Source organism: Akebia trifoliata, chromosome 14 (genome assembly GCF_017979445.1).
Source record: "Akebia trifoliata isolate Shusen 1 chromosome 14, ASM1797944v1, whole genome shotgun sequence".
NCBI lineage: Eukaryota > Viridiplantae > Streptophyta > Magnoliopsida > Ranunculales > Lardizabalaceae > Akebia > Akebia trifoliata.
Window position 1 is genome coordinate 6,233,906 of NC_141388.1, and position 23,656 is coordinate 6,257,561.

At 34.1% G+C, this 23,656-nt stretch overlaps 2 protein-coding genes across 6 annotated transcripts; one reads left to right on the top strand and one right to left on the bottom strand.

Moving 5' to 3' along the window:
* Positions 1-203: 203 nt before the first annotated feature.
* LOC147385835 (phosphoglycerate kinase, cytosolic-like) lies at positions 204-13,114 on the bottom strand. Of its 5 annotated transcripts, none has more exons than XR_015171919.1 (15): positions 12,992-13,114; positions 11,747-11,921; positions 11,591-11,640; positions 10,548-10,821; positions 9,861-10,204; positions 8,360-8,645; positions 7,098-7,165; positions 6,015-6,266; positions 4,101-4,176; positions 3,427-3,503; positions 3,274-3,323; positions 2,594-2,678; positions 1,789-1,858; positions 1,051-1,149; positions 775-815 (listed from the first exon to the last, which is right to left on the bottom strand). XR_015171919.1 is itself a non-coding variant. In XM_086423284.1 (14 exons), the coding sequence occupies exons 2-14, from the start codon at positions 11,910-11,912 to the stop codon at positions 576-578; spliced, it is 2,025 nt and encodes a 674-aa protein (XP_086279410.1). In that variant the 5' UTR covers positions 11,913-11,921; positions 12,992-13,114; the 3' UTR covers positions 204-575. The 5 variants fall into 5 exon arrangements, 2 of the variants coding, with proteins under 2 accessions (XP_086279410.1, XP_086279409.1); XR_015171918.1 differs by having other exon boundaries at positions 1,789-1,878; XR_015171917.1 differs by having other exon boundaries at positions 1,789-1,898.
* A 9,357-nt stretch (positions 13,115-22,471) lies between these two features.
* Positions 22,472-22,855, top strand: LOC147385836 (auxin-responsive protein SAUR21-like). The gene has a single exon (XM_086423189.1). It carries the CDS (start codon positions 22,472-22,474, stop codon positions 22,853-22,855), a length of 384 nt encoding a protein of 127 aa, XP_086279315.1.
* The last annotated feature ends 801 nt before the right edge of the window (positions 22,856-23,656 follow it).

A 23,656-nucleotide genomic window follows, 5' to 3' on the forward strand; every position in this document is an offset into this window, starting at 1 on the left:
AAAATTGGAGGGGTGCTATTAAAAAAAACTTTGGGGTTAAGAGAGAAAAATAGAAAAAATAATAAAGCTGGAGAGGTATTATTAAGAAAGGGGGAGAAGTGAAAAGACAATAAAGTTGGAGGGGTAATATTAAAAAAGGATAGAAAAAAAAAGAGAATAAAGATAGGTATTTTTGGATATATATATTTATGGGTAAGCTGGACTTGAACCTACAACCTCAAAGTTGTAATTATATAGATAACTCTATGTTTTTTGGATAACCGGGTATCCCTGTAGACAACGGACCAGGCTCGTATCTGGGCTATGCCCAGTCCATAGACCATGGTCTTGTCCAAGGACTAGTCCCAGGGCACATGCAACGCCCACACAATATAGTTATATAATATTTCTAAATGATATCTCAATTCAGTTATTTTCCCAAAAAATAATACAAACTTGGAGCCTTACCTGCATTCGATGAAATTGTGTCTAGTGGCTTCAAGCATGATGTACTGGATGTGCCAATGCTGTCTCACAATCAAAAGGCTCCTGATGTCGATGTCCCAAGGCTATGATACTACATTAGCCACACTTAACTACTCCCCTTGGCATTGATCAACTCTCGAAAACATTAATCTGTACATGGGGGACCCACGGTCGATGACATGTTGTTCCCAATCTGACCGAATGCCAAAAGGGTTTTCCTCAAGCCATCCAAAATGATCAGTTTTAAGATCACCTTTATTGTTTAAGATTGCAAGTTTACCCTTTCCATACATCATAAATTGTTCCCTCATTCTCACCGCGACTGCTTCCACGTCAGATTGAAGAAAGACCTGCAGATTCAAGAATAGTTGTTTGATGCCGCTAAGAAACATTTTCTGTGCTTGGCATGCAAACTGAAATGCGATATTTAATAGTGTATGACTCAGATAAGCCAATCGGACTGGTCAGATGACCCAATGATTTAGCCTCATAATACTAGAAAGTTTGCATTCTTTTGAACATTAATGAAAAAGTTGGTCACAAAAAGGAAAGTTATAAAGTTTAGTGGCACTAAAGAGGAAATACCTTTCCATCAGTTGTTAGCAGATCCGCTATAGCTTCGACAAGTGACCCCTGCAGCATTCTCCATCTATGTTCTGGTTTGTTGAAGTCTGGGTTCGGACACTATGAGAAAAAACATGATTCAGACTAAGAATACATAGACCTTGCTGGTTTCTGCACAAAAACGTGCTGATATATTTCCTTTCTATAAGAAAAGCAATTTAAGAAAATATGAGACAAGTAATATAGAAATAATCTATGTGAGAACTGGAGGACTTCGCTCGCCTAAGATATAGGAATACTAAAGACCAGAAAAGAATTTATGAAAGCATAATAATATCTTCAAATAAATATCCATTGCAATGTAAAGTAAACCAAGTGAATTAAAAGGTTGGACGACTCATTTTGAAATTTATCAATATCCATAGCAATGTAAAGTAATCACTTCTGACTAAATCAATGTCTTCTATCAATTCAAGTGTTCTTATGTTCACTGTCACCACCTCAATCCAAGTTCTCACTGTTTCATTCGCCGCTTGAAGACAGCCAGAGAAGCAAATACAACAATATTTTTCCTTTTTGGACATAACAAAGGTAACTTTTAAATTTAAAATACATAGGATGGAGCTGAGAATTGCTGTTTCAAAAGTTATGTGCTAAGCTGATGAACCAATGGCATGACACCAAGTGTATTAAATGAGCAAAAGTGATTGGTAACTGAGAGAAAATTTGGGAGCAATTTAAGTGCTTTATTTTTAGTACCTTTTCAGTGCACATGGCGTCGTGCCATTGGTTCATCAGCTTAGCACATAACTTTCAAAACACCAAATCTCTGTTCCATAGGATGATGCTCTGTTAAGTAATGAAGAGTTCTGAATGATCCACAAGTGTGTTCATATCGTTACTCAATCAAAATGAAAAGAATAAGTAAACCACTAGTTATGTATCAAAGACCAAGTGGGCATAGAAGAGAAAGATGTGGAGGAATGCTACAGAATACAAGTTTCTTGATGTTATATACGAAAAAACAGAGAAAACATGAGAACCTAGTGTAATTATATATTAATGATTTTTTTTATTAGGTATTAATAATTGCAAGCTTAACAAAAGAAAAAAGCATTAATGATTGCACTAAAGTTGGCAGGCTGAGAAGCATCAAAAGGCTAATCAAGTCTTAACTTGAAGGGTACATGAACGCCTGAAATACAATAATGTGGGAAGGATGAATTGATTTGACATTAATTTCTAGTAGTCATTGAACCTTCTTTATTCTTAAGCAGAAGAAAGTATCTGACATTCCCCTTTTTTTTCCAAAATTAAGAAGCAAAAAATCGAATCAACTCCCTAAAAGGGGCATATTTCATGTTTTACTGACTCAAATGGATTTTAATGATTCAACAAGATAGCACAGTGGATCTAAAAACTTGTCTACCATGCCTTAAAGATGCAAACAGGAATAGAGTCTAGTAGGCACTTGAGGTTAGTTGCATCATATAAAAATATCGTCAAGGTTACAAAACCATGATTGCAGCAGCGAGATCACCACAAAAATTAGATACTTCTATACCTGAATTGAAACAAGAACCAATTCTCCCGGGTAACTGGAAACTATCGATTGAAATGTGAATGTTGCGTTGGTTGCGATGAAGTATCTGAAGTAGATTGGACCAAACCAATCAAGGTCATAAATTGGGCAATAAAATTAACAATCCTTGACAAAAACTATTAGTTCTTAACATTAAGAATGGAAAGGATTAAAAGTAACACCATGAATATATGGAAATTAAAACTAATGTATTTTGAGTGCCCTAATGGATTTGCATAGGTAGACAAACATAAAAGTTTCGAGTAAGAATTTTGGTAATGAGTGCAAAAAGCGTATACAGTTAACCTGGGAAAATTTGTGGTGAGACTCAACAGAAGTATCTTGAATGTTTTATTACCACCTCACATGAGATTATAGAATAAATGTTCCAGCTGTAACTAAAAACTTATATAAGATTAAACTTTTCATGATTCATATAAAAGTTTTGGCAAAATGTGTGTTGAGACCAAATAGAGTTTAAGTTGAACTTTTATCAAGCAGAATAAACTTAAAACAAGCAGTATTCTTCGGCACTATCCCAAAAATAGATTCAATTCCCTATGAACTTCCAACCAACTATGCCAAGTTAATTATTATACAAGACTATAATCTTTTTGCAACATTAATAGTACATTTCATCTAGTGTAGGCAGGAGTACACACCCATTCTGTAGGCCAGATTGATGAACAGAGTCTAGACAACGCCTTACAAGCTGCGCAAAGCACAAAATGGAAAACAGTCAAAACAAAATATGTTGGTCTAAACCGAACAAAAAGGTAAAAAGGATAAAACGAAGAAGAAGAAACAAATAATACCTTCTTATTGATCTCCAATCCAAGAAAATTTAAATCTTTCTGACTACTAGCCATTCCCAAGAGAAATAGACCATTTCCTGTGTTATTTACCAACCAAATTGTTAGAAATAAACCAGGGCTTATGAATCTTTTTTTTTTTTTTTTTCCTTTAATTATTTTGGTGGATAGACTGAAGGAAATGCTCTAGCCCGAAATAGAACTGGGTGGTGGACTTTCTGATAATTCAGCAAATTACTTGGATTTCTAAATTCCACTAACAATTCCAATATTGTACCACTTCCGGGCAACCACAGGACTCCTTTTCTTGAAAAGATTACGAGATTGGACATATGTTGTCACATTTGCAAAGATAGGAGCATAACATTTCTTTTTATTGTTTTCTGGTATTACCTATGCATCTCAATTTATGTGAATATACCCAATGTAAATTTAATATATTTTTTCATTTAAAACTCAAGGTTATACGCTATCAACCACTAAAGTATAATACAACTTCTTAGCAACTGGTCTTCTGAGGCATTACCACAAGAGGGCTGCATTTCTTGGTCCATCTGTCTAAAATCACCTATATTGTTTGATTCATTTCTAGTTTTCAGTTTAACAACATATTTCTTTTCAAATATGCCTGAATCAAATCACAATGAAGAGAATTGTGGTAATAGGAAGATCAATACCACTACCAATATCAACTACTAAAGGTTGAGCTGGATCATAAAAGATAGAACCCCAGTCAATCTCAAAAGGATATGCCTGCACAAAGGAACTGAAACAAAGTTACGAAGTGATATTGGTATGGAAGAAGTTCAAACTGTTCAATATGTTCTTTTGATAAGTGAGCAAATCAAGGCGGTTTCGTGAGAAATGGAAGTGACATTTGCATCTTCAGCAAATTCATGGAGAACTCTTGAGCGAGAATCTGCCAGTATGAGGATTTGGGACATACATTTATAATGTAAACATTAAGGAAATGGGAGAGGCTAATGTGATTCTGAGAATCAAGATTGTCAGACAGAAGGACGGGTTGTGATTTGATACCAGGTCTGTGGTATTACCTCCCACAGCCTTCACCAACTTACCAAGTTGGAACCTAAAGGAAAAAAAAAATCTATGTTCATCATCAGCCACACAGTACTAAATTTGTTCCTAGAAATAATTTACCAGATTCAAGAAATATTTAGAGAAAGAAATTCATTTGACATAAGGTAGATCCAATAAACTAATAGATTGCTATAATGGATGGATTTATAACTTTTTTCTTTCTTTCCCAATGAATTCAAATTAATTTTGGATTCATTAGTTAAGAACAGAACTATCAAGGTCCATGGACACCAAGACAGAATTTTATTAACAATGTGAGTCACACAGACATTTTGTTTTGGGCATGGAGGCACTAGCTCCTATAGCTTTTATTTCATATTCTTAGAATCATATATTAGCTTCTTGGAAATGGTGATTATAACTTTATAAAGATCTGATATGGTTGATATGTTCATGACAACTCAAGCTAAGCTACAAACAAACCATGAAATGCAAATGTTTCCTTACTATAGATGATATGCAAGATCAGAGAATTTGAAATCTGACCAATGGATATACTCATCCTCTTATCTCAATAAAATTCACTTATCAAAAGAAAAAGATACACTACATGACCTGATATACGGTGAAAAATACAATGAGGGGCAATACCACCACTTGGTACTACAATATCATCACATGCTGATGTTGGTACCTAAGAGTTGCAATTATACCCCTAAACATTCATAATGATACAAATTGGGGAAAAAAGCAAAATGCAGCTACCTTGTGACCTCCTAAGGAGAGCATACCATACCAACAACTTACAGGTTTCCTATTTTTTTAAAAAATAATTTATTAAATATCTAAATTATATTATATATATAATTACGTAAATTATAATACATTATTATTTACAGTTTAATTTATTAATCCGATATATATGTATATATATATAATTTTGGAAAGTGAAACATTAACTTTCCAACTTCCAATAGAATTTTGTTTCAAAACCCATGGGAATGGAAATATTTTGGTATTTTTTCTGTGGAAATTGTAAAAATTTAATATCATGCCAAATAATATTTAGCATTGACATGATGTCCATATACGAACAAGACAAGAGCATATCTTTACCCTAATTTACGAAATAGAGATCACTTGAGTAATAGGAATGCTCACATAAGGGCAGGAGGATGGGAAGAAGTTGTCCTTGTCTCTGTTGTGGATGTGCCCACCAATGATATTTTCAAGATATAAACCAACCTGAGTGGATGATTCTAACCAACTGATCTAGACTTTTTCAACATTGTTTACCACACTTTTTACAACCATCCAATAGATAGGTCCGACAGTTATAATCACTTGACCAGGTCAACTTTTTTCCAAAGAGATTGGTATTGTTGGATCGATTAAATGATGGAAGCCTTAAGCCTCTGGGATGCCCACTATGTGTCCAGCAGAGAGTGATGACAAATTCTTCCCATTCTCCATCCTGAATTCCTAATTGCTTTTCAAAAAAATTCTGTCACATTGTAGAAATTGATTAGAGAGAGAGCTTACATACATACTCTGTCTAAAGTCGTAAGCCCTGGAAGCATTCTTCCTTTAAGAAATTCCCATACAGCTGAAGCATTCTCATATAAACTATAGCAAGAAAAATTATTTGATGACCTCATAATTGCTTTGCATGCAGCATTCCCAACAACAGTTACGTCACAACCTTTTCGACTTGATGTTTCAAGCATTACTGCCAACTTAGATGTTCCTTGGGTATCTAGTTGTGATAACCTGAATTTCACAGGGCCAATCCACAAAATTTTCTGTAACACATTGAGAGTAGCATATCAGGTTTAAGTACGATACTGACAAAAAAAAATGATGTTGCTAAAGAAGTCCTTCAAATTAATAAATATGGTCATTACATTCATATTATTTTTTCCAAGTGGCAAGAATTAACTCTGGTTCTGAGCCTATTAAGTTCATATCTTGCAGAATAACCATACACATTTTAATTTGCAATATCATGTGCAAAACATTAAAACTTAGATCTAACATGAATTATAGTGGTCATGTTACCAACTTCACAAGTTGGCATTTTCAAATGCTTGGTGACTGGTGTTGCCACCAGGTAAGCCTGTTATTAACAAGATCAGTAACTTAATGGTGAAAGGCGTTGGGTGGAGAGTTCACTAAAAGAAAAGAAGAATTCGAGTGACCAAAGGCTACATACAAGCATTGATATGCCATGTACCAGTGTGGCAGAATTGCTTAGCATTCTCAAAGACAAACTAAAGGTATGGGTGAGGAGCAATGAAGCCATGTGTGGCACCAACACACAAACTTAACCAACTTAGCAAGTTAATAGAGAAATGGTATTCAGATTTTCTGACCGGTTACACGTAAAAAATTTATTAATGGAAAAAAGATGTAAGAGATACGTGCATGAGAGCATGAGAGAGAGAGAGAATAATAGAAAAGCAAAAAAAAGGAACAACTTTAAGCGAAAGATACTGATGTTCCCTGTCAATATTCATTAATAATCATCCCTCTTTCACATTTTAACAATATAGAACAGCAACATCAAATTAAAAATATTTGTTCGGCTAAGTTATGTTCTTTATGCAACCTTACATAGGACCACCTTACCCTACCTTGCACTTTGAAAGCAAAAAGGAAATCTCATTCAATGAAATTGGCCCAAGATCAACAGGTGTCCAACCTAAAAAAAGTAAAATTTTGAGAAAAGTTAAAGATGGAAACGTACATTTCTCTTCATATCATGAAGATGAAGTTAGAACACAAGAAACTAGTATGTTAAACCATGCCAACATCCACCAATTTTGTAATAGGTTGAGTTTTGTAGTTACTAAAAATAGTGATTTTTCTAATAATAAAAAAGTTATTTGTTCATTTGTTATTATGAATATATAATTTTAACATTTAAAATATAATTCAGGAAAAAAACTGGCACCAAGCACCATAGAGGTTGTGACCTAAGATGCCCAGATTCAAATACTGATATGGACAATAGTACAGTAATTTTTTGAACAAGGACATGGATATGGAGATAGATAAGACTATTAGAATTATGTTCATCAAATAACTTTGGATCTAAAGATGGATGATAAAACATGAGATATGCAACCCTGAAAAACTGAATGCCAAAGATCATCAAATAAAGCTATGCAGTGGATGCATCTAAATTACTTTTCCATCTACCTGTGGAGAGGCCTAGGAACTTATAAGGAGAGAGACAAGGCAATGAGTGTCCGATGTGGGACTAAACTCAACACTACCGTCTTTGATGATGTAACAAGAATTCAAGACACACCAAGTCCTTGCAATGTTGAGATATTTCTTCAAATTAAATCATGGAGGATGTCAGAAATTGCACTTGCAGAAAGAAAATAAAAATGGTTATCCAACATACATTGCGTCAAAGACTGAAGCCATACTTGTGGCTCAAGTTCGACCCACCGTTAATTTTCTATCACTTATAAAATGGCCAAGCTCAGATCAATAATCATGTGATCAACAATATTGAAAATCACTGCCAAACATATTTATTTCTTTAAGTTCTGAGTTAAAATAGTTACGAGGCAAGTTTATTTGAAACCGCTATTATACCTCAGCAAGCCTCAATTGTTGTAAATTTGTAATACAGTAATAATTAAAGAACACAAGTTTTAGTGTGGTGAACTGAACGTTCCATGATCGTTAGAACGAGTACATCCATCTAATTGGCCATAATATGTGAAGTTTGGAGATTTCATCTAATAAAAAACATTTCCCCTAGCCATATTTCCAAAAGAACCACACATTACTCAAATCATTCAACCACAAAACAGAAAAGCAATGTACTATGAGAAGAACCTCAGAGTTATGTTTCAAGCACAAACAATGTTGGGCTCACCATCCAAGATCTCATGACCAGGAAATACATCAAATTGCTCTCCAAGGCTATCATTCATGCACCAGAAATCCTTTGGAAAGAGAAGTGGAATGTTTCTTTCACGTGCAAGCTGGATTATCTTAAAAGAATCGTCAATTGCACCACAGTCCACAAAACTCAAAGGAACATGCACTCCTAAAGCATGCATTATTTGAAATGCCATCATACCAACAAAAACTAGACCATCACATTTAGAAGCTAAAAGATGCACGGCAGCAGCTTTATCAATGAGATTACCCCCTCCAATCTGCATCACATTTAGCATCTTCATTATTGTTATTATTACTATAATCTTTTATAGGGTTAAGTGTAAAGGAGGGATTTTGAATATTACAATCAAGGTATATATCTAACTACAATTAAATGAAAAAAAAAAAAATAGAGCATCTTATTTTTGTCGTTGGACTAGGGATTGAGCCTTCAGATGAAGAACTGAACCACGATAGGATTTAATCGAAAAGTAAATCGTAACTACCACGGGAGAACCCCAGTCCTCTAAACAACAAGGCATCCTCACTTTCAACAAGTCCTTTCATGGATCCTAATAAGTACAGGCTCATGCTAGGGCAGGGCAGTAATTAAGATTAGAACTACTAGCATAAGACAAATGACTTTCCAATTACAATGCATTTACACCAAGGATAGCTCGCATTTCTAGTCTATATGTTTTTACTAGTTATGAATGATTAACAATTGCTATTCATGAGGGGTCAACCAAGTGAGACTAAAAAAGGGGAAAATGTGAAACTAGAACCAAAAGAAAATACCTTTGAAAACAAAGATTTTCAAGTAAATCTGATAAAGACAGGTTATGTGAAGTACAACTTTAGTGGAGACATGCATGGATGATAGATATGAGGTGTGGGTTAAATCAATGGTCAAGAGATACTTTGAAGCAACAATTTTTGTTATCTTGGTTCAATTTCCCATAAAGTGGGAGAGTGTGAGGAAGATGTTGCTAGTAGAGTTAGATATGGGTAATTAAGGTGGAGACGTGCTTTCAATGTAATACGTATATGACAAATTGTGATTAGATAAAAGAAAAAGTTTGAAAGGTTGTAGTAAAATTTTGAGGTCAAGAAGAAAGATTTAAAGATATGTGTTAACAAAGGATATAGCCCTAGATGGAATTAAATGGAGAAATTTGATTTGTGTTGCTAATCACAAGTAGTTGAGAATTGGGACAAGACTCTAACAAATGATATATGGCAAGGAACCAAATTATATAAAAACATCACACCAAAACTACATAACAGAAAGTTAGCACTAAACTACTGAGGAACCAAATGATATATGGCAATTTATCCAGTAAAAGGGTAATGCACGAGTGCTCAAAATAATTGATTGCCTCAGGCTTTTATCACCAATATTTTATGAACTTGCAAAAGAAAAAGGAATTCTGAAATTTATTATAATGCACCACATATTAGTGTAAGGAAATACGTGAGCATGAAGTCCATACAATTGCAATATATGGTTGTTTGGTGGTCTTTGTGACCTCCATTACTTGGGATAGTTCCTCCTCAAAGCAGAAACCAGCAATAGAGGCATAGCAATGGCAAGAAACACCAACAGTTGATGCAAGAATCTTATGTGATTGGGAGAAATTGTCATTAACAAAGATATCAACTCCTGATGATAATTTTCTGGCAAACTCTGAACAGTTGGCAAGCTCCTCTTTGAACTGGGAAAGATTCTCAAGAAGAAGAATATCTGCTTTCTCAAGATCTTCCATCTTGTACTGTTTATAATCGGAAATCCAATTTGTTGGAACCACTTTGAGTTGAAGAACTGATGACAAGTAATCTGAAATATAAAGCGCATCAAACAATGAATACAAAATCCTCAAATCTACAAAAAGGGTTCAAATTCTTCATACATGTCCCAAGTTTTCCATTTTTTCCTTTATGTTCTTTTTTTTTTCCTGGTTGATACCATAAATTTAGCTGATTAGATCCATATAACTATTGAACCTTCTTGAAGAAAAAGTCAGAGCTGCTAGAAGTTAAATACCCAATGTAAGAGGTATCATATAAGAACAAGATAACTCCTTTGATAGCCATCCAAGATTGCAAAAGCTACATGTAATTTCAAACACTTTTAAAAAAACTACTGATAAAACAGTAGCATGGAGTGTTTAATACCAGACCTGCAGCAGTCTCAGCAGAGAGAAACCGCATTGAGTCACTAGGTTGACCCCAATTACCAGCTATAACAACCTTGGCACCAGCACGATATAAATATTTTAACGTAAAACAGGCTCTTTCAACTGATGGAGTGTTAGACTCCAGTGCTTGCCGAAGTAGAAGAGTAGAATCAATTCGGACCATGACAACTTTTCCAAAAAGTTGTTCCACGGGAAATTTTCTTAGAGTTTGAACCTGGGAAAAGGCATTCAGTTCATCTCCATCACAAACTTTGGCCTAAAAGAAAAATGCAAACCATAGTAAAGTTAACCTGATCAATTTGTTCAAAGTATTCCTAACAAAAGAATGAACAATTCAAGAGTTAGGTGAAAATCACATTAGTATAACAATCAGGGTCTTAATAGATCCAGGACTCACAAGAATACCGAGTTCAGGTTTATAAAAATTCCACACGTTCACCCTTTTGAGCCCATGAAATACCCATAGCTGCCCAATTAAAAAGGTTAACAGCTAAAAATACAAACCAGATTTCAGAGATAACGTGCATCCAGATTACATAACAGCGTTTGATTAATAAAGCGAAGGAACAAAAAGGGCTAAAAACCCAAGGGAGAAAATCCGGATGTACATGGACCGATGTTTCAGATTTGACCATTAAATCACTTTCATAACTGATAACCAATTGACATTGGTGGGGCCAAAATAAGACAAAAATTAAGGAAGATTTGAACGTAGCGGTAAGCAGGAGAACATTTCCTGAATCCTCAAAACCTTAAAAAAGTGATTTCAATCAAGTATTGTTTAGCTTGCTGTATGAACATTGTAATTTGAAATTTTATAAAATAATAAGGACAAGTTTTTATTTAAAACTGTGAAATTTAACATAACGCTTAAGACTATAAGGGACATGGACATATAAATTTAACTGAAAAATATGATATAAAACTAGCGATCAGAACACAACCTAAGAATGATTGGCTCAACTTAAACTTTGAAAAAAAACCTCTCAATGGGACAAATGGGAAGTAGCATAACAAAATAGTACCTGAGAATGAGTTGAGCACTTCTCAGTAGAATCTATTGTCTCCCAACTCCCTGTGGGCCATAAAATTTGACAAATAACTTTAAAAAAATATATATTGAAATTAAAAAAAGAAAAGTAAAGCCGGATATTGTAATCTTAATGGTTGAGAAAGATAACCTTGAAGAGAAGATTGAAGACCTCGACATTGCTGAAATTTAGTATAGTGCCCATAATACAAGCATGATTTTTGTGGAAGCAATGTTGATGAATCAAATTGACAATCGTAGAAACTTGAATTATGTAGGAGGAGCGATCCTTGAAGTAAACTTAGAACTTGACTCATCTCTTGGTACTGAGAAACATAATAAACAAAATTTAAAAAAAATATTTGTTAAAAATTAAAAACCGCTATGAGGTACCTAACTATTATTAATTAGGAGTACAATAATATTATTGGCTAGACTACATAGTAGTAAAGCTAGTTGTTTAATTTAGGTATTTCATTAGACTTGAGATGAATTTGAATTTTGAATTAAGATTAGTTGGTTTTAGAATATTTCTATAAGAGTCATGCTGGACTGACCTCAAGCTAGAACCTCATATCGCACTTCTTGACGTGAAAGTGGATAGGAACCATAGATGGTTTTTCACTCGTATCTCGATGAAAAGCATGGAGATGATCAATGAAAATATTATTAGATCCTTTTGAATTTAGGAGATTGACCATCTCGAATTGGTCTAGGAGGATCCACAACCTCAAATCAACCATCTTCTCCCATCTCTTTCATCATTTATCTTTGTTTTATGTGATTTATCACCATTAGGAAACCGGGTTCCTTACACCCACCAAGGTATCTCCCATAATTTGTATTTTTTTTTTTTAAATGAAAAAGACCTAATCGGATGATTGTAAACAATTGATCAAATAAATTTGGATAATCAAAAGAAGAAACAAAACATGAATGCTGTCCCTCTAACGCTAGATTCAGCCACCAAATCAGATTGATTTTTAGATACCATTGCCCATTTAAAAAATAAATGAAAAATATCTAAATCAGATAAATTTCTTTTGTTTTTAATAATTATTTTTTCCTTTTAATTTATAACAGTAGTTCAGCACTTCAGCTTCATCCAGCTTAATCAGGTTTTTGAAAGATAACTCGATTGATAAATAAAGAACTCCATTGCTCATCTGTGTGAGAACTTATCATCTTGTAATCTCCTTTTTTCCAACATAGAAAATTCTACACTCAATAATTTACAGAAATACAAAGCGAGATTGAAAAAATTGTAGTTCGAACTTCGAACATTATCTCTTACAGTAAATTAGTAATTCTAAGAACTGAATTAACAACAGACACTAGAGATTTCTTGATTTCTACTATATAAGACTGTAAATAAATCGAAATGTTGCAGAGATACCTTCGATTTACTGGGGTTGCTGAAGTGCAGACAAAGAGTGTTTGAATTTCGAAGCGCTAATTACGTTTCTTCTTCTCCCGCGAGTAAGCTTCAGCGGGGTTTTTATTTTATTTTACTTTTTTATCCACCGATGATGAGATGGTGAATGACTTTAATACCCCCGAAAAACCCCTCCTATTATTTAGAGAGTTACTATTAACACACTAAATTTTACTTATAACACACCAACCTGTTTGATTTCAAAAGATGGTGTGTTGCAGTAAAGATTTTAATCTTTACTTAGTAAGGGTCGTTTCATTAAAATGAATTACCACGTTAGCAATGCAACGCCATGACCCTCTAGTTTTCATGGAAAAACTTAGATTCAAAATAAATAAATAAATAAATTTTCTTTTTTCTAACTTCATCCAAGGTTTTGAAAATGTACACTACAGAAATTTAAAATTAAAATGCCAGATAAGGTGAGCCCAAGGACCTTGGTAAGGGTGGAATCCTTGCTACATCCAACTTTTACTTACTACACCCTAATTATTTATCACACCCCAACAAAAAAGTAACACAATTTATTAAAAATAAGAATTATTTATTCATAGTACTTGGGATTCAAAGAAAAAAAAAAAAAAAAAACCCACAAATCATCACTATCGATAACTCATAAAAAAGAACAAGTTGACATCAAGTACAATCATCTACTCCGACTTCTTGATGTTGATCTTGGCTCTTCTCCTTCAATACCTCTCCTCAAAGAAAAGGAAATATCCAGACCTAATGTTCTTTCCTAAAGTGAGAGAATGATATTCGTTCCCTATTATTTATTTTTATTTTTATTTTTTTAATTTATTAGGGGTGTAATAAGAAAAAGTTGGGGGTGCCAATAGAAGTTCTTTCCTATGTAATCCTTTCTTGCCAAGTTGGACTGGTTCGGCCTATCCCTTAAATGAACCAATAATAACAGTTTCAATTTCTTTTACCCCTATTCACAAAGAATGACAATGGGAATAGAATGGGTATAGAGGGTCTGCCCTAGCAAGGACCCCCATGGCTGAATTCAAAGTGTCGTTTCAGTCTTCGTAATAGGTTTTGAAGAATTCCAAGTTTAGGTTGGTATAAAAAAAAAAAAAAAAAAAGCTACTATTGCCACACCAACTGTGTGCAATTCATCGGTGATTTATGTTGGAATTGGTATGTCATTAGTAAAAGTTGGTGTGGCAGTAGAATTCTAAAAATATTGATCAGATACTTGTCTCTAGCCCCCCTTCCATAGGCGTCATCCATGTTAGCGGTCCTCTTTCCCATGAATGGGTTTCAAGCCCATGACGATATTAATCTTTGATGGACTTGGGCCGAGATCCTTTCTCGGGTTTCTCTCAGACCTACTCAATTTTAGGCCAAGGACCCTGAAGTAGAAGAAGTTTCACAAAGGCCCATGACAGCCCAGTTAGTGAAAGTGGATATGAGCAGACTTTCAATACCATAAAATGCCGCTTAGGATGAATGTAGAAATATAATTCGTTCGGTCTTGCCCCAATACTTTGGGATAAGGTTTCAATAATGATAATGATGGTGTTTGGCTGCATGTAAATTGATCTCAATGAACTCGCAAACGCCCGCTAACCCAAAAATAATAATAACTTTTTATGACTTTATATGTAACTCTATTTGAACATAGAAAATGCAGCAATTGTTACGAGGAACCACTACGACATGGAAATGAGTATTACGGAAGAGATTTTTGTTAGTCACTTGCATAGTATTAAATTTTGACATATTTCCACGAAATATCTGAAATATTTTTATTTTCATAAGTTCCGACATAAAATTTAATGGACAGTTTCTTTTCCTTTTTTTTTTTTTTAAATATTTTGGTGAAAATCACTATTCATTTTGCAAAATATTTTGATGAATAATCAATTTTCAATCCAAATATCAAATTGTAAGTATAAAATGCAATATTTCGAGGAATAGTAAACTTCGATCAAAATATTCTTTTTTGAAAAAAATTATAATTACTTTTAGAAATAACTTGTAAATTACACATTGTATTTACTAATAAAATACTGCACATAACATTCATCTGTTGGTATCATTGAATTATGATTAATTAGTTATCTTATCTATTTCATCTTATTTTAATGTATCCTAAGTGTATTAGTATATCTATATAAGTAAGTACACAATTAGCCATGTTTTAATTAGTTGGATGCATTAGTTTGATCATTGCAGTCCAAGGTTTTAAAACTTATTTGAGACCGAGATGTATCGCCCGAGTTAACTCGGTATCAGAGTTGAACGAGACCAACTCACAAGTTACTTTTTTGACTGAGATTTAATACCTCACGTTCAATTTTTTGAACGAGACATCTCAAACATATCAAAAAACTCGTTCAAGGCAACTCGGTATTGAGCCTGAACGAGATGAGATGCAAAACCGAGTTTTAAAACCATGTTATAGCCTCATGAAATGTAGCCAAATATTTAGGGGTGGCAAAGTATTGGGCATGCATAAAAAAGACTGATTATAACCCCAAACATATGAATTCACCGTCAATAATAGAAGGAATAATGATTTTCTGACGCCCCCTACACCCTCATCATAGAACTGTAGACCATTGCCTTGGGATACGCATAACAATAGAGATATTTTCTTGTGTATCTCGAGGCAAATGATCTACGGTTCTGTGATGGGAGAGGGAGGGGGCATCAAATTATAACGACTCTAATAGAAGGCTTAACTTTTGACGAAGTGGAATGAAAAAAGAAGATTTGCTTAACAAACCCCAAATCTTTGGGATAAGGTATTGTGGTGGTGGTTGCTGCTCCCGCTGAATTGTTACAGCTTTCGACTTCTCATTCAACCTATTAATGACCCAAGTTAGATTCAGGTCACCTGAAGGTTGACTTGGGTTGGGCTCATATGCTCAAGTGAGATTCGTGCTGCCTACCACAACTTATAAGATAAGGCATTGATGATGATGACAAAAGGGTTGGGATTGGTTCAGACTTACCCCGAAAGTGGCTTGAAATAGAGTTGACCCTACAAATATCCGTAATTGGATCCATTGCTCTATTGCTTTCAACAATTGTTGTTTTGTAATCAATGTTGATAGGGTACTTTAACCACACAAAAAAAAAAAAAAAAGAAAGAAAGAAAAACGTTAATGGGATACCTAGTTGCTTAAATTGACCTACAAAACCAAGTGCATTAACTCTATTAGAAGAGTTAACAACTCTAATAAATTATAATGCAAGTCGGATTTTGCATAATTGAGCTAGTTGAATAGAAGAAAAAGTGCCTAATATGTATCACAATTAGAAGTTAGCTTTGTTTTTATGTGGATTTTCATTTATATTAACCTTTTTTTTAAAGTTTGTCCAAAACTTCAAGAAGGAAACTTTGTTCCCTCAAAGCATGCCTTGTCCTCCCCTTAATTGGAGCATAAACCATACAAATTTCAAGAAGTGTCAGATCAAATGTCATAAATCATCACTCTGGCACACTTGGTTGATCAAAATGATTAAATTATTTTATTTCATAATGGGGATACCAAGATTTTCTCTTTGTGGTTAAGCTAGGACTGAACCCACGATCTCCTGGATATCGGTCTACATCTCGAGCTCTAAGCTTCCCTTTTGACACTGAACACTCATCCGCATCCAAGTCACAGGTTCTGATGTGTGCTCAAAACTTTATCCTGAAAGTTATGGATAAAGACTAGATCTAATCATATATTTGATGCACATTTATCATTTATGTGAAAGCCTAGACATGTCCAAGGAAACTATTTCATGTGCAATTCAAAGATAAAGTTTTTGAGGGTCGGGAGGTTAGGTGTATAAGTTGGATCAAATTTCACAAGTGAAAATCACAACATGAACCATTCAAGTGACGTAGAATTTCAACATCAATGATCTTGTTTTTTCCGTTAGGTGCTTAAACGATGCACTTTTTCATGAATGATCGTAGGACCCGTCTGCTTCTTCCTTTTTGTATTTTCAAGGGCTTAAAACCTTGCACATTTCATGCCTGTCCTAGGACCCATCCATTAGCCTTCCATCGGCTTCATGAATATTACCCCTAGAGTCGCTCTCATTTTAGAGACAAAATTTACTCACTAGAGATGAATAGAAGCAGGAAAGCTTTCAATTGATGAACAACATATTTCCCATATATGAAGAATTCAGTTAAACTAGAGGGAAATGTTCAAAGCCACTTTTTAGGAGGACAAATATTTCTTGCCCGAAAAAAAAAAAGCTCTAAAAATTCAAACAAGGTCGATTATCTTAAGCTTCCTCTCTGCGAGGCAGCTCGGCTAGCTTAATTGCTACCAAGACAACTTGGTCCCCCTCGGTGTACAATGTGGAGCATTGTGATTTAAGTTCTCTAATTGGACAATTTATCAATCAATAGATACTACCCAACAATATCTAATGACAACTAGGATGAGGTCCTACATGCACTTTTTCTCTACTTGTTTGAAGGAGTCTTCCATTCCAGCTCATAAGTATGTCGAATTCACGCTTTATCCGTATGACCCGGACTACATAAGAGAAACAGTTACATCAAGGGGCCCTATTTAGACTCAACATGTAGCATATTCAATTGGGTGTGACACTCGGCACTGCTAGGCGACCTTCTCGTAAAGGAAATCGAGCTTCCAAGTTCATCAAGTTGAGTGAATGCTAGCTAACTCATGAGAGTGATATATGTACAACATTCTTGGCTTCATATGTAATTTTGGATTATTGAGCATTTTTATCTTCCTTTGGTCTAGTGAAATCTTTCTTATTTGAGTTTTATACACTTTGGTTTAACCTGAATAAATCACACTGTTTAATTTAAATTACTAAAATGTCATTTATATAAATTACCTAAAACCCCAAAAATGGTATCTTTTTCAACCGTCACCATAAGGGTATTGAGATAATTTCATTTGAAATGGTGTATTTTTGAAATTTAATTTATTATTGTGTAAGGGTAAAAGATAATTTTAAATTTTAACTTCGACATTTTGTAAAATAAAATTTTAAGGAAAATGCATAATTTATCCTAGTTCATAAAAATTTTCAAAAACGTATGCGTAAATTCAACAAATTTAATGCCTGTTTTTGTAATTCCACCTAATTTGTTTATGTGGGATGAGGTTAAAGATGTGTTTAGTTTCAGATTATCCTCAAGCCTTGGTATCTTAACTCTTAAGAAGTCGGTATTGCTTTCTAGACTCTATTGAATTAAAATGGACTTTTAGACTTGTCATTTGACTCAACTTCGTACTACAACCACTTACATAAAATATTAACAAGTACCCATTTTGAAGATATTTCTTTTGAATTTTTCTGGATTTTTTTTTTATGTGGGGAAATAGATTTTTTTTTTATTTTGATGTGGTCGGGCCTGAAGTAATTTTTCAGGTTGCCTACGTACCCCAGAATTTTGGGTTCAGACCAAAACGTAATTCGAATTTTTTTCCTTCCCTAGGTTGGGTGATCAGGTTGAGAATGAAAAATGTATTTTTCTTTTGAAAAATGCTACAAAGGGTTTGAGAAAGAATATATTGAACTGGGTAATAGAAAAATTGATTCGGCCGAAAATGACCTCCTTAAATGTAGTACCGTTTGATTTGATCAAGGTTGGTTGGTTCTGATAATTCAATTCCATCATAATCTTGAAGCCTGACAATCACAGAAGATGAAGAAAAGGAAGTTGAAGACTGGTAGTTCAATCTGGACTCCTTCAATATTGAGCAGTTATTCATTGAAGATCACAGTGTCTTAGTGTTATCAGTTGAGAAGGGAATCTCAAATCTTCAATCTGTAGTCAAACCCACTGTTGGGTGTCTCTCTAACTATCATGTAATAAGTCATGTGTTGCACGTCAAGGCTGGGTCTGCCAGTCCCATTAATCCTGTTCAGTCTGACATGCCAGATAAGTCATTTATTTCTGTTGAGTCAAGTAAGTTAATTGTTTCTACTGAGTCTCATCAGATGACATACTCAATTGATTCCCGAACGTGACGAGTTCGGGAACCGTAGATCTGTAAGCCTTGGGAGACACTTTTACACTTCCCCATTTAAAAAAAGTGTATCCCAAGGCATACAGATCTATGGCTCCCAAACTTGTCCACATCAAGGAATCAATTGAGACTCATCAGATGGCATACTCAATTAATTCCCAGACGTAATGAATTCGAGAACAGTAGATCTGTAAGCCTTGGGAGACACATTTACACTTCCTCATTTTAAAAAAGTGTATCGCAAGGCATACATATCTACGGCTCTCAAACTTGTCCACATCAAGGAATCAATTGAGTAAGCCACTTGACGAGTCATATTATCAAGACTCAAAAATTAATTCATTTAAATTATCTCGACTACTCGTAGAATATGTGATAATGACCTTCTAAAGTATCCTATGGTTCTTTACCATTGACTTTTTTTTTGTAGACCTCGTCATAAGCTTTCCCAAATTGATAGCATTAATAGTCATTCTCATTTACAGTTGTGAGTTATGCTTGTTTGAAGATAAGAAACGTAACTAGCTTTTTGACCCATTTTCTTTTTAGTCTTATCTCCAAGTAATTTGAAGTTAAGTTACCTAATTAGTCTTTTGATCTTATCCCTCCACGTAGTCTTTTCGTGATTCTTTCTTCATTAAACAAGCCACGAGGTTACTGGTTCAAATATTCCATAACCTTGCGGTAGCACATTAGGTCATCCAATCTAATTAAAATGTCTTCTAATTCTATTAGATTTTATTTTTATTTCTAGTTCTTATAGGATTTCTATTTCATAGTTATGCTAGAAGTACAATTCCTTCTTAATTTCTAATTTGTTTTAAATTCATTTTTATTATTTAGGTTATAATTAGAAATACTTAGAAGTATCTAATTTGATTTCTAATATGATTAAAAAGTTAATATTATATTATAGATAAGTTAAAAATGTTAATTTTTAATATTTTAGTAGGATTCTAAGTTATTACGATGGAATTATCTATATAAGAAGTTTCATATTAAAAAATCAATCAATAATTAATTCAATTATCTTTTCTCTTTTAATTACTCTTTAGCTTTATACTATATTTTCTTTAAGATATTATTTATTTATCAATTGAATCTATTGATTCAAATTGATTTAGAGTGTTTTATTGAATACAATCTATTGATTCACACGTTTTTGCTATGTCACATTAAGCCATCCAATCTAATTAAGATGTCTTGCTTATAAAAATAAATGAGTTAATGCTAAGTAAGATAAGAGATTATGAAAAATATTAGATTGTTCATTTCAAATATATCTCAACTTATTTATGTCACCCATCGTTAGGTGACCAGCAAAATATGAAAATTAACAGAAAAGAATCACAATTTCAGAGTTGCAGCAACTATATATGCCCTCGATATTCAAAATGTGTTAGGGATAACGAGGCTCTATGATCAAAAGTCAAACTAATCCACATATACATGGCTCTCGCGGCTTGGTATCACTATCACCTTCCCTATTCCAAAGGGTCTTTGTCTTGATAAGCCATGAATGGAGCAGGTCCAAGGGACATCTATTTGCCAGCACACATTAACGGTCAGCTTCGCGGAAGGACTAATCAATGTGTACCAAATGTACCTAATTGGACAAAATGATGCCACTTGACAAGTCATTTTCGCCTTCTCGAAAGTTCAAAGTGATTGCATTATAATTGATTAATAACTGGAGAATTAAAATTAAATATCTATAACATCAAATTGGCAAATTGAAAAATGATGTACTATTCTAAAATATCACATTTAAAACAATAAAAAGAAAACGCATGCATGCAACACATTAAGTTTTACGTGATTTGTTACTGTGCCTACTTTCTAATCAATCAGCATGTTAGATTCAATACATGTATGACAGGAGAACAAGTGATTAGGATCATTATCACAAATGAATTGTCATAATCTGACTACCTCTTGTGGCATAATCAATCGAGTCTCCTGACGTGACAAGTTTGGGATCCGTAGATCTGTATTCCTCGGGATATACAACTGCATTTCCCCATAAAAAGTGTATCCCGAGGAAATCATGTATCTCAAGGACTACATATCTATGGTTCCGAACTTGTCATGTCAAGAGAGTCGATTGAATATGCCACGTGGGGTAGTTAGATTATCATTATTCTATCACAAAATTCTCCATTTTATTTTTTTCAAAAATTAGAAAAATTTAGTTAAATAACTGGACAAATCATTGGATCAAACAGAATAACGTTCTATCGATTCAATTGTTGGAAAAAATCACCAATCTGCAATCCTCGGATATGAAAATCAATTGAAGAGAATAAATAAGAAAATAATGACCAGTAAATCAATCACAACACAGATTTATGTGAAAAGCCCTAAGTCAGAGAAAAACAATGGAGCACACCAATTTAATATGCTCAAAGGTCAAAATATAAAAAAAGAAAATACATGTTTCCCCCATAGAGAACTACTATAAATACCCTTAACAAATTAAGATTAGCAACCTGCTAAGTACCAACAGATAACTTTTTGTCCAAAATGGTTTTGCCCTTCGGGCAAAAACATAATTGTTTAACAGTTTTTTATTAGTAGAACCAATCTCTACAAATCATAACATAAAGAGTCGTGATAATCTGACTCCCCCACGTGGCATACTCAATGGATTCCCCTGATGTGGGGTGTGTTAGAACCATAGATTTCCTTTTATCGAGATACACAATTGCACAGATTTATGGGGATGTTTGGTTGTGTATCCTAAGGTATAAAGTCTATGGTTCTGGCACACCCCACGTCAGGGGAGTCAATTGAATATGTCACGTGGGAGGGTCATATTATCACCACTCTAACATAAATCAGCCGCTCTTCATCACTTGAAACAGTAATTTGGTAATAAATCATCAATTTTATTGTTAAAAACATCACTTTTAAATCCCAAATTTTTTTCCAATTTTTTTAAAATCTTTTTTAAATTAAATCAAATTCCCATTCGAATATGTGTCGAATACAAACTTTGTTATCATGATTAAGATCATGGATTCGGAACATTTCACATTTCTAAGGAGTGAGGCAGATCAGATAGATAATCTAAGATCAATCGCTTTTGCAATAAGTCTAGGTATGGGCCACAAAATTTATTTTGTGTGTAGTTGAAGAATTTGATTTGCTAAAGTAAACTACCACACAAGTGATTGTTGCTGCTAATCTTGATGTGGACGTGACCAGCTAAAAGTGGACGTATCATGTGCAACAGAAAAGCAAGGTGTCCTCTCTCACGTGCAATGGTCTCTACATCTATACTTCAGTTATTAAATCAACTCAACCGACGTAGTTTTTACACTTCGTCTATTTTTACCTTAAGTCACATGCATTCTAAATTTTAACACACTATGAGACTGAGTCCCACTCCACATTATATATAGAGAGCAAGCTATGTTGCTTACATGACCATAACTTGACAGAGAATTGAAGTGAGAAACCATATATCATGGCCAAGTCTAGAGTTAATGGGATGGTGAAGCTTAAGGTTGTAATAGAAAAGCTAAGAAAAAGCCTCTTGCTTGCTAAGACACCAGGTTCAATACCTGTGCCAGACGATGTCAAGGAAGGACACTTCGCGGTGATTGCTATTGATGATGGTGAATCCAAGAGGTTCGTTGTTTCGTTGAATTATCTGACCCACCCAACATTTCTAAGGCTGCTAGAGCAAACCGCCGAGGAGTTCGGGTTCGATCATGAGGGTGCACTGACAATCCATTGTCGGTCGAGCGAGCTCGAGAGGATACTAGCTGAGCAATGGAAGGAGAGCGATGTTGGTGCTGGTGTTGGCTTTGGCTGGGATTCATGTAAAACCATGGTTAAGAGTTGTTAAGAGAGAGAAAAGGATAGCATGTTTTGTGAGCCTAAGTTCAAATGATTATTTGTTAATTATGGAAATGTGTTTATCTTGGATGTGTACTTAATTTCATGGTCACAAAATTCCTCAAATTTTTCCTAGAATCCCCCACCCCACTTCAACCTTAAGATATATCTTCGCCAACCTGCAAGTCTCAAGAACGAGACATGGATTTTAGGAGGTTGTTTATGTATATATTTATTTATTTATTTATTTATTTATGATGAACAGTGGCGAGGCAACTTGCCCTTAGAGTGTCATATCTCACCCAAATCCCCTAAGTACATGCAATACCCCCTACATATCAAACACACTAAGTACATCAGGATAAATTTTTGTGGTGGCCAACGAGAGGACTTGAACTCAACAATTATAGGATTCCTAAATTTTTCTGATTTATTCACATAATTAAATTAAATAAACTAATCCCTCAGCAAATAATTGTTATAGATATGTGAGGTTCAAAGGATTTTAACCTTATCTACGTGAGTTTAGGAATTGCTCTCATTCAAAGAATTAAGGTGTGAATGGACACCATAAAAGATATTTTGAATTCAAGCAAATAATGACTCAAATATAATCTTCACCTAAAATTAAAGTGTAAAGAGGTTCGGTTGCGAGACAAGAAAGATGTTGAACACCTTGTGCATGAAATTATGTCCATTAAGAATTGCTTTTGTTGACTTATAATATTAAATATATATCTAAAGACAACTACATTTTTTGACTCATAGCCTTTTAAATAAAAGTAAAGTGGTGTATGTTATGGTGTATGCA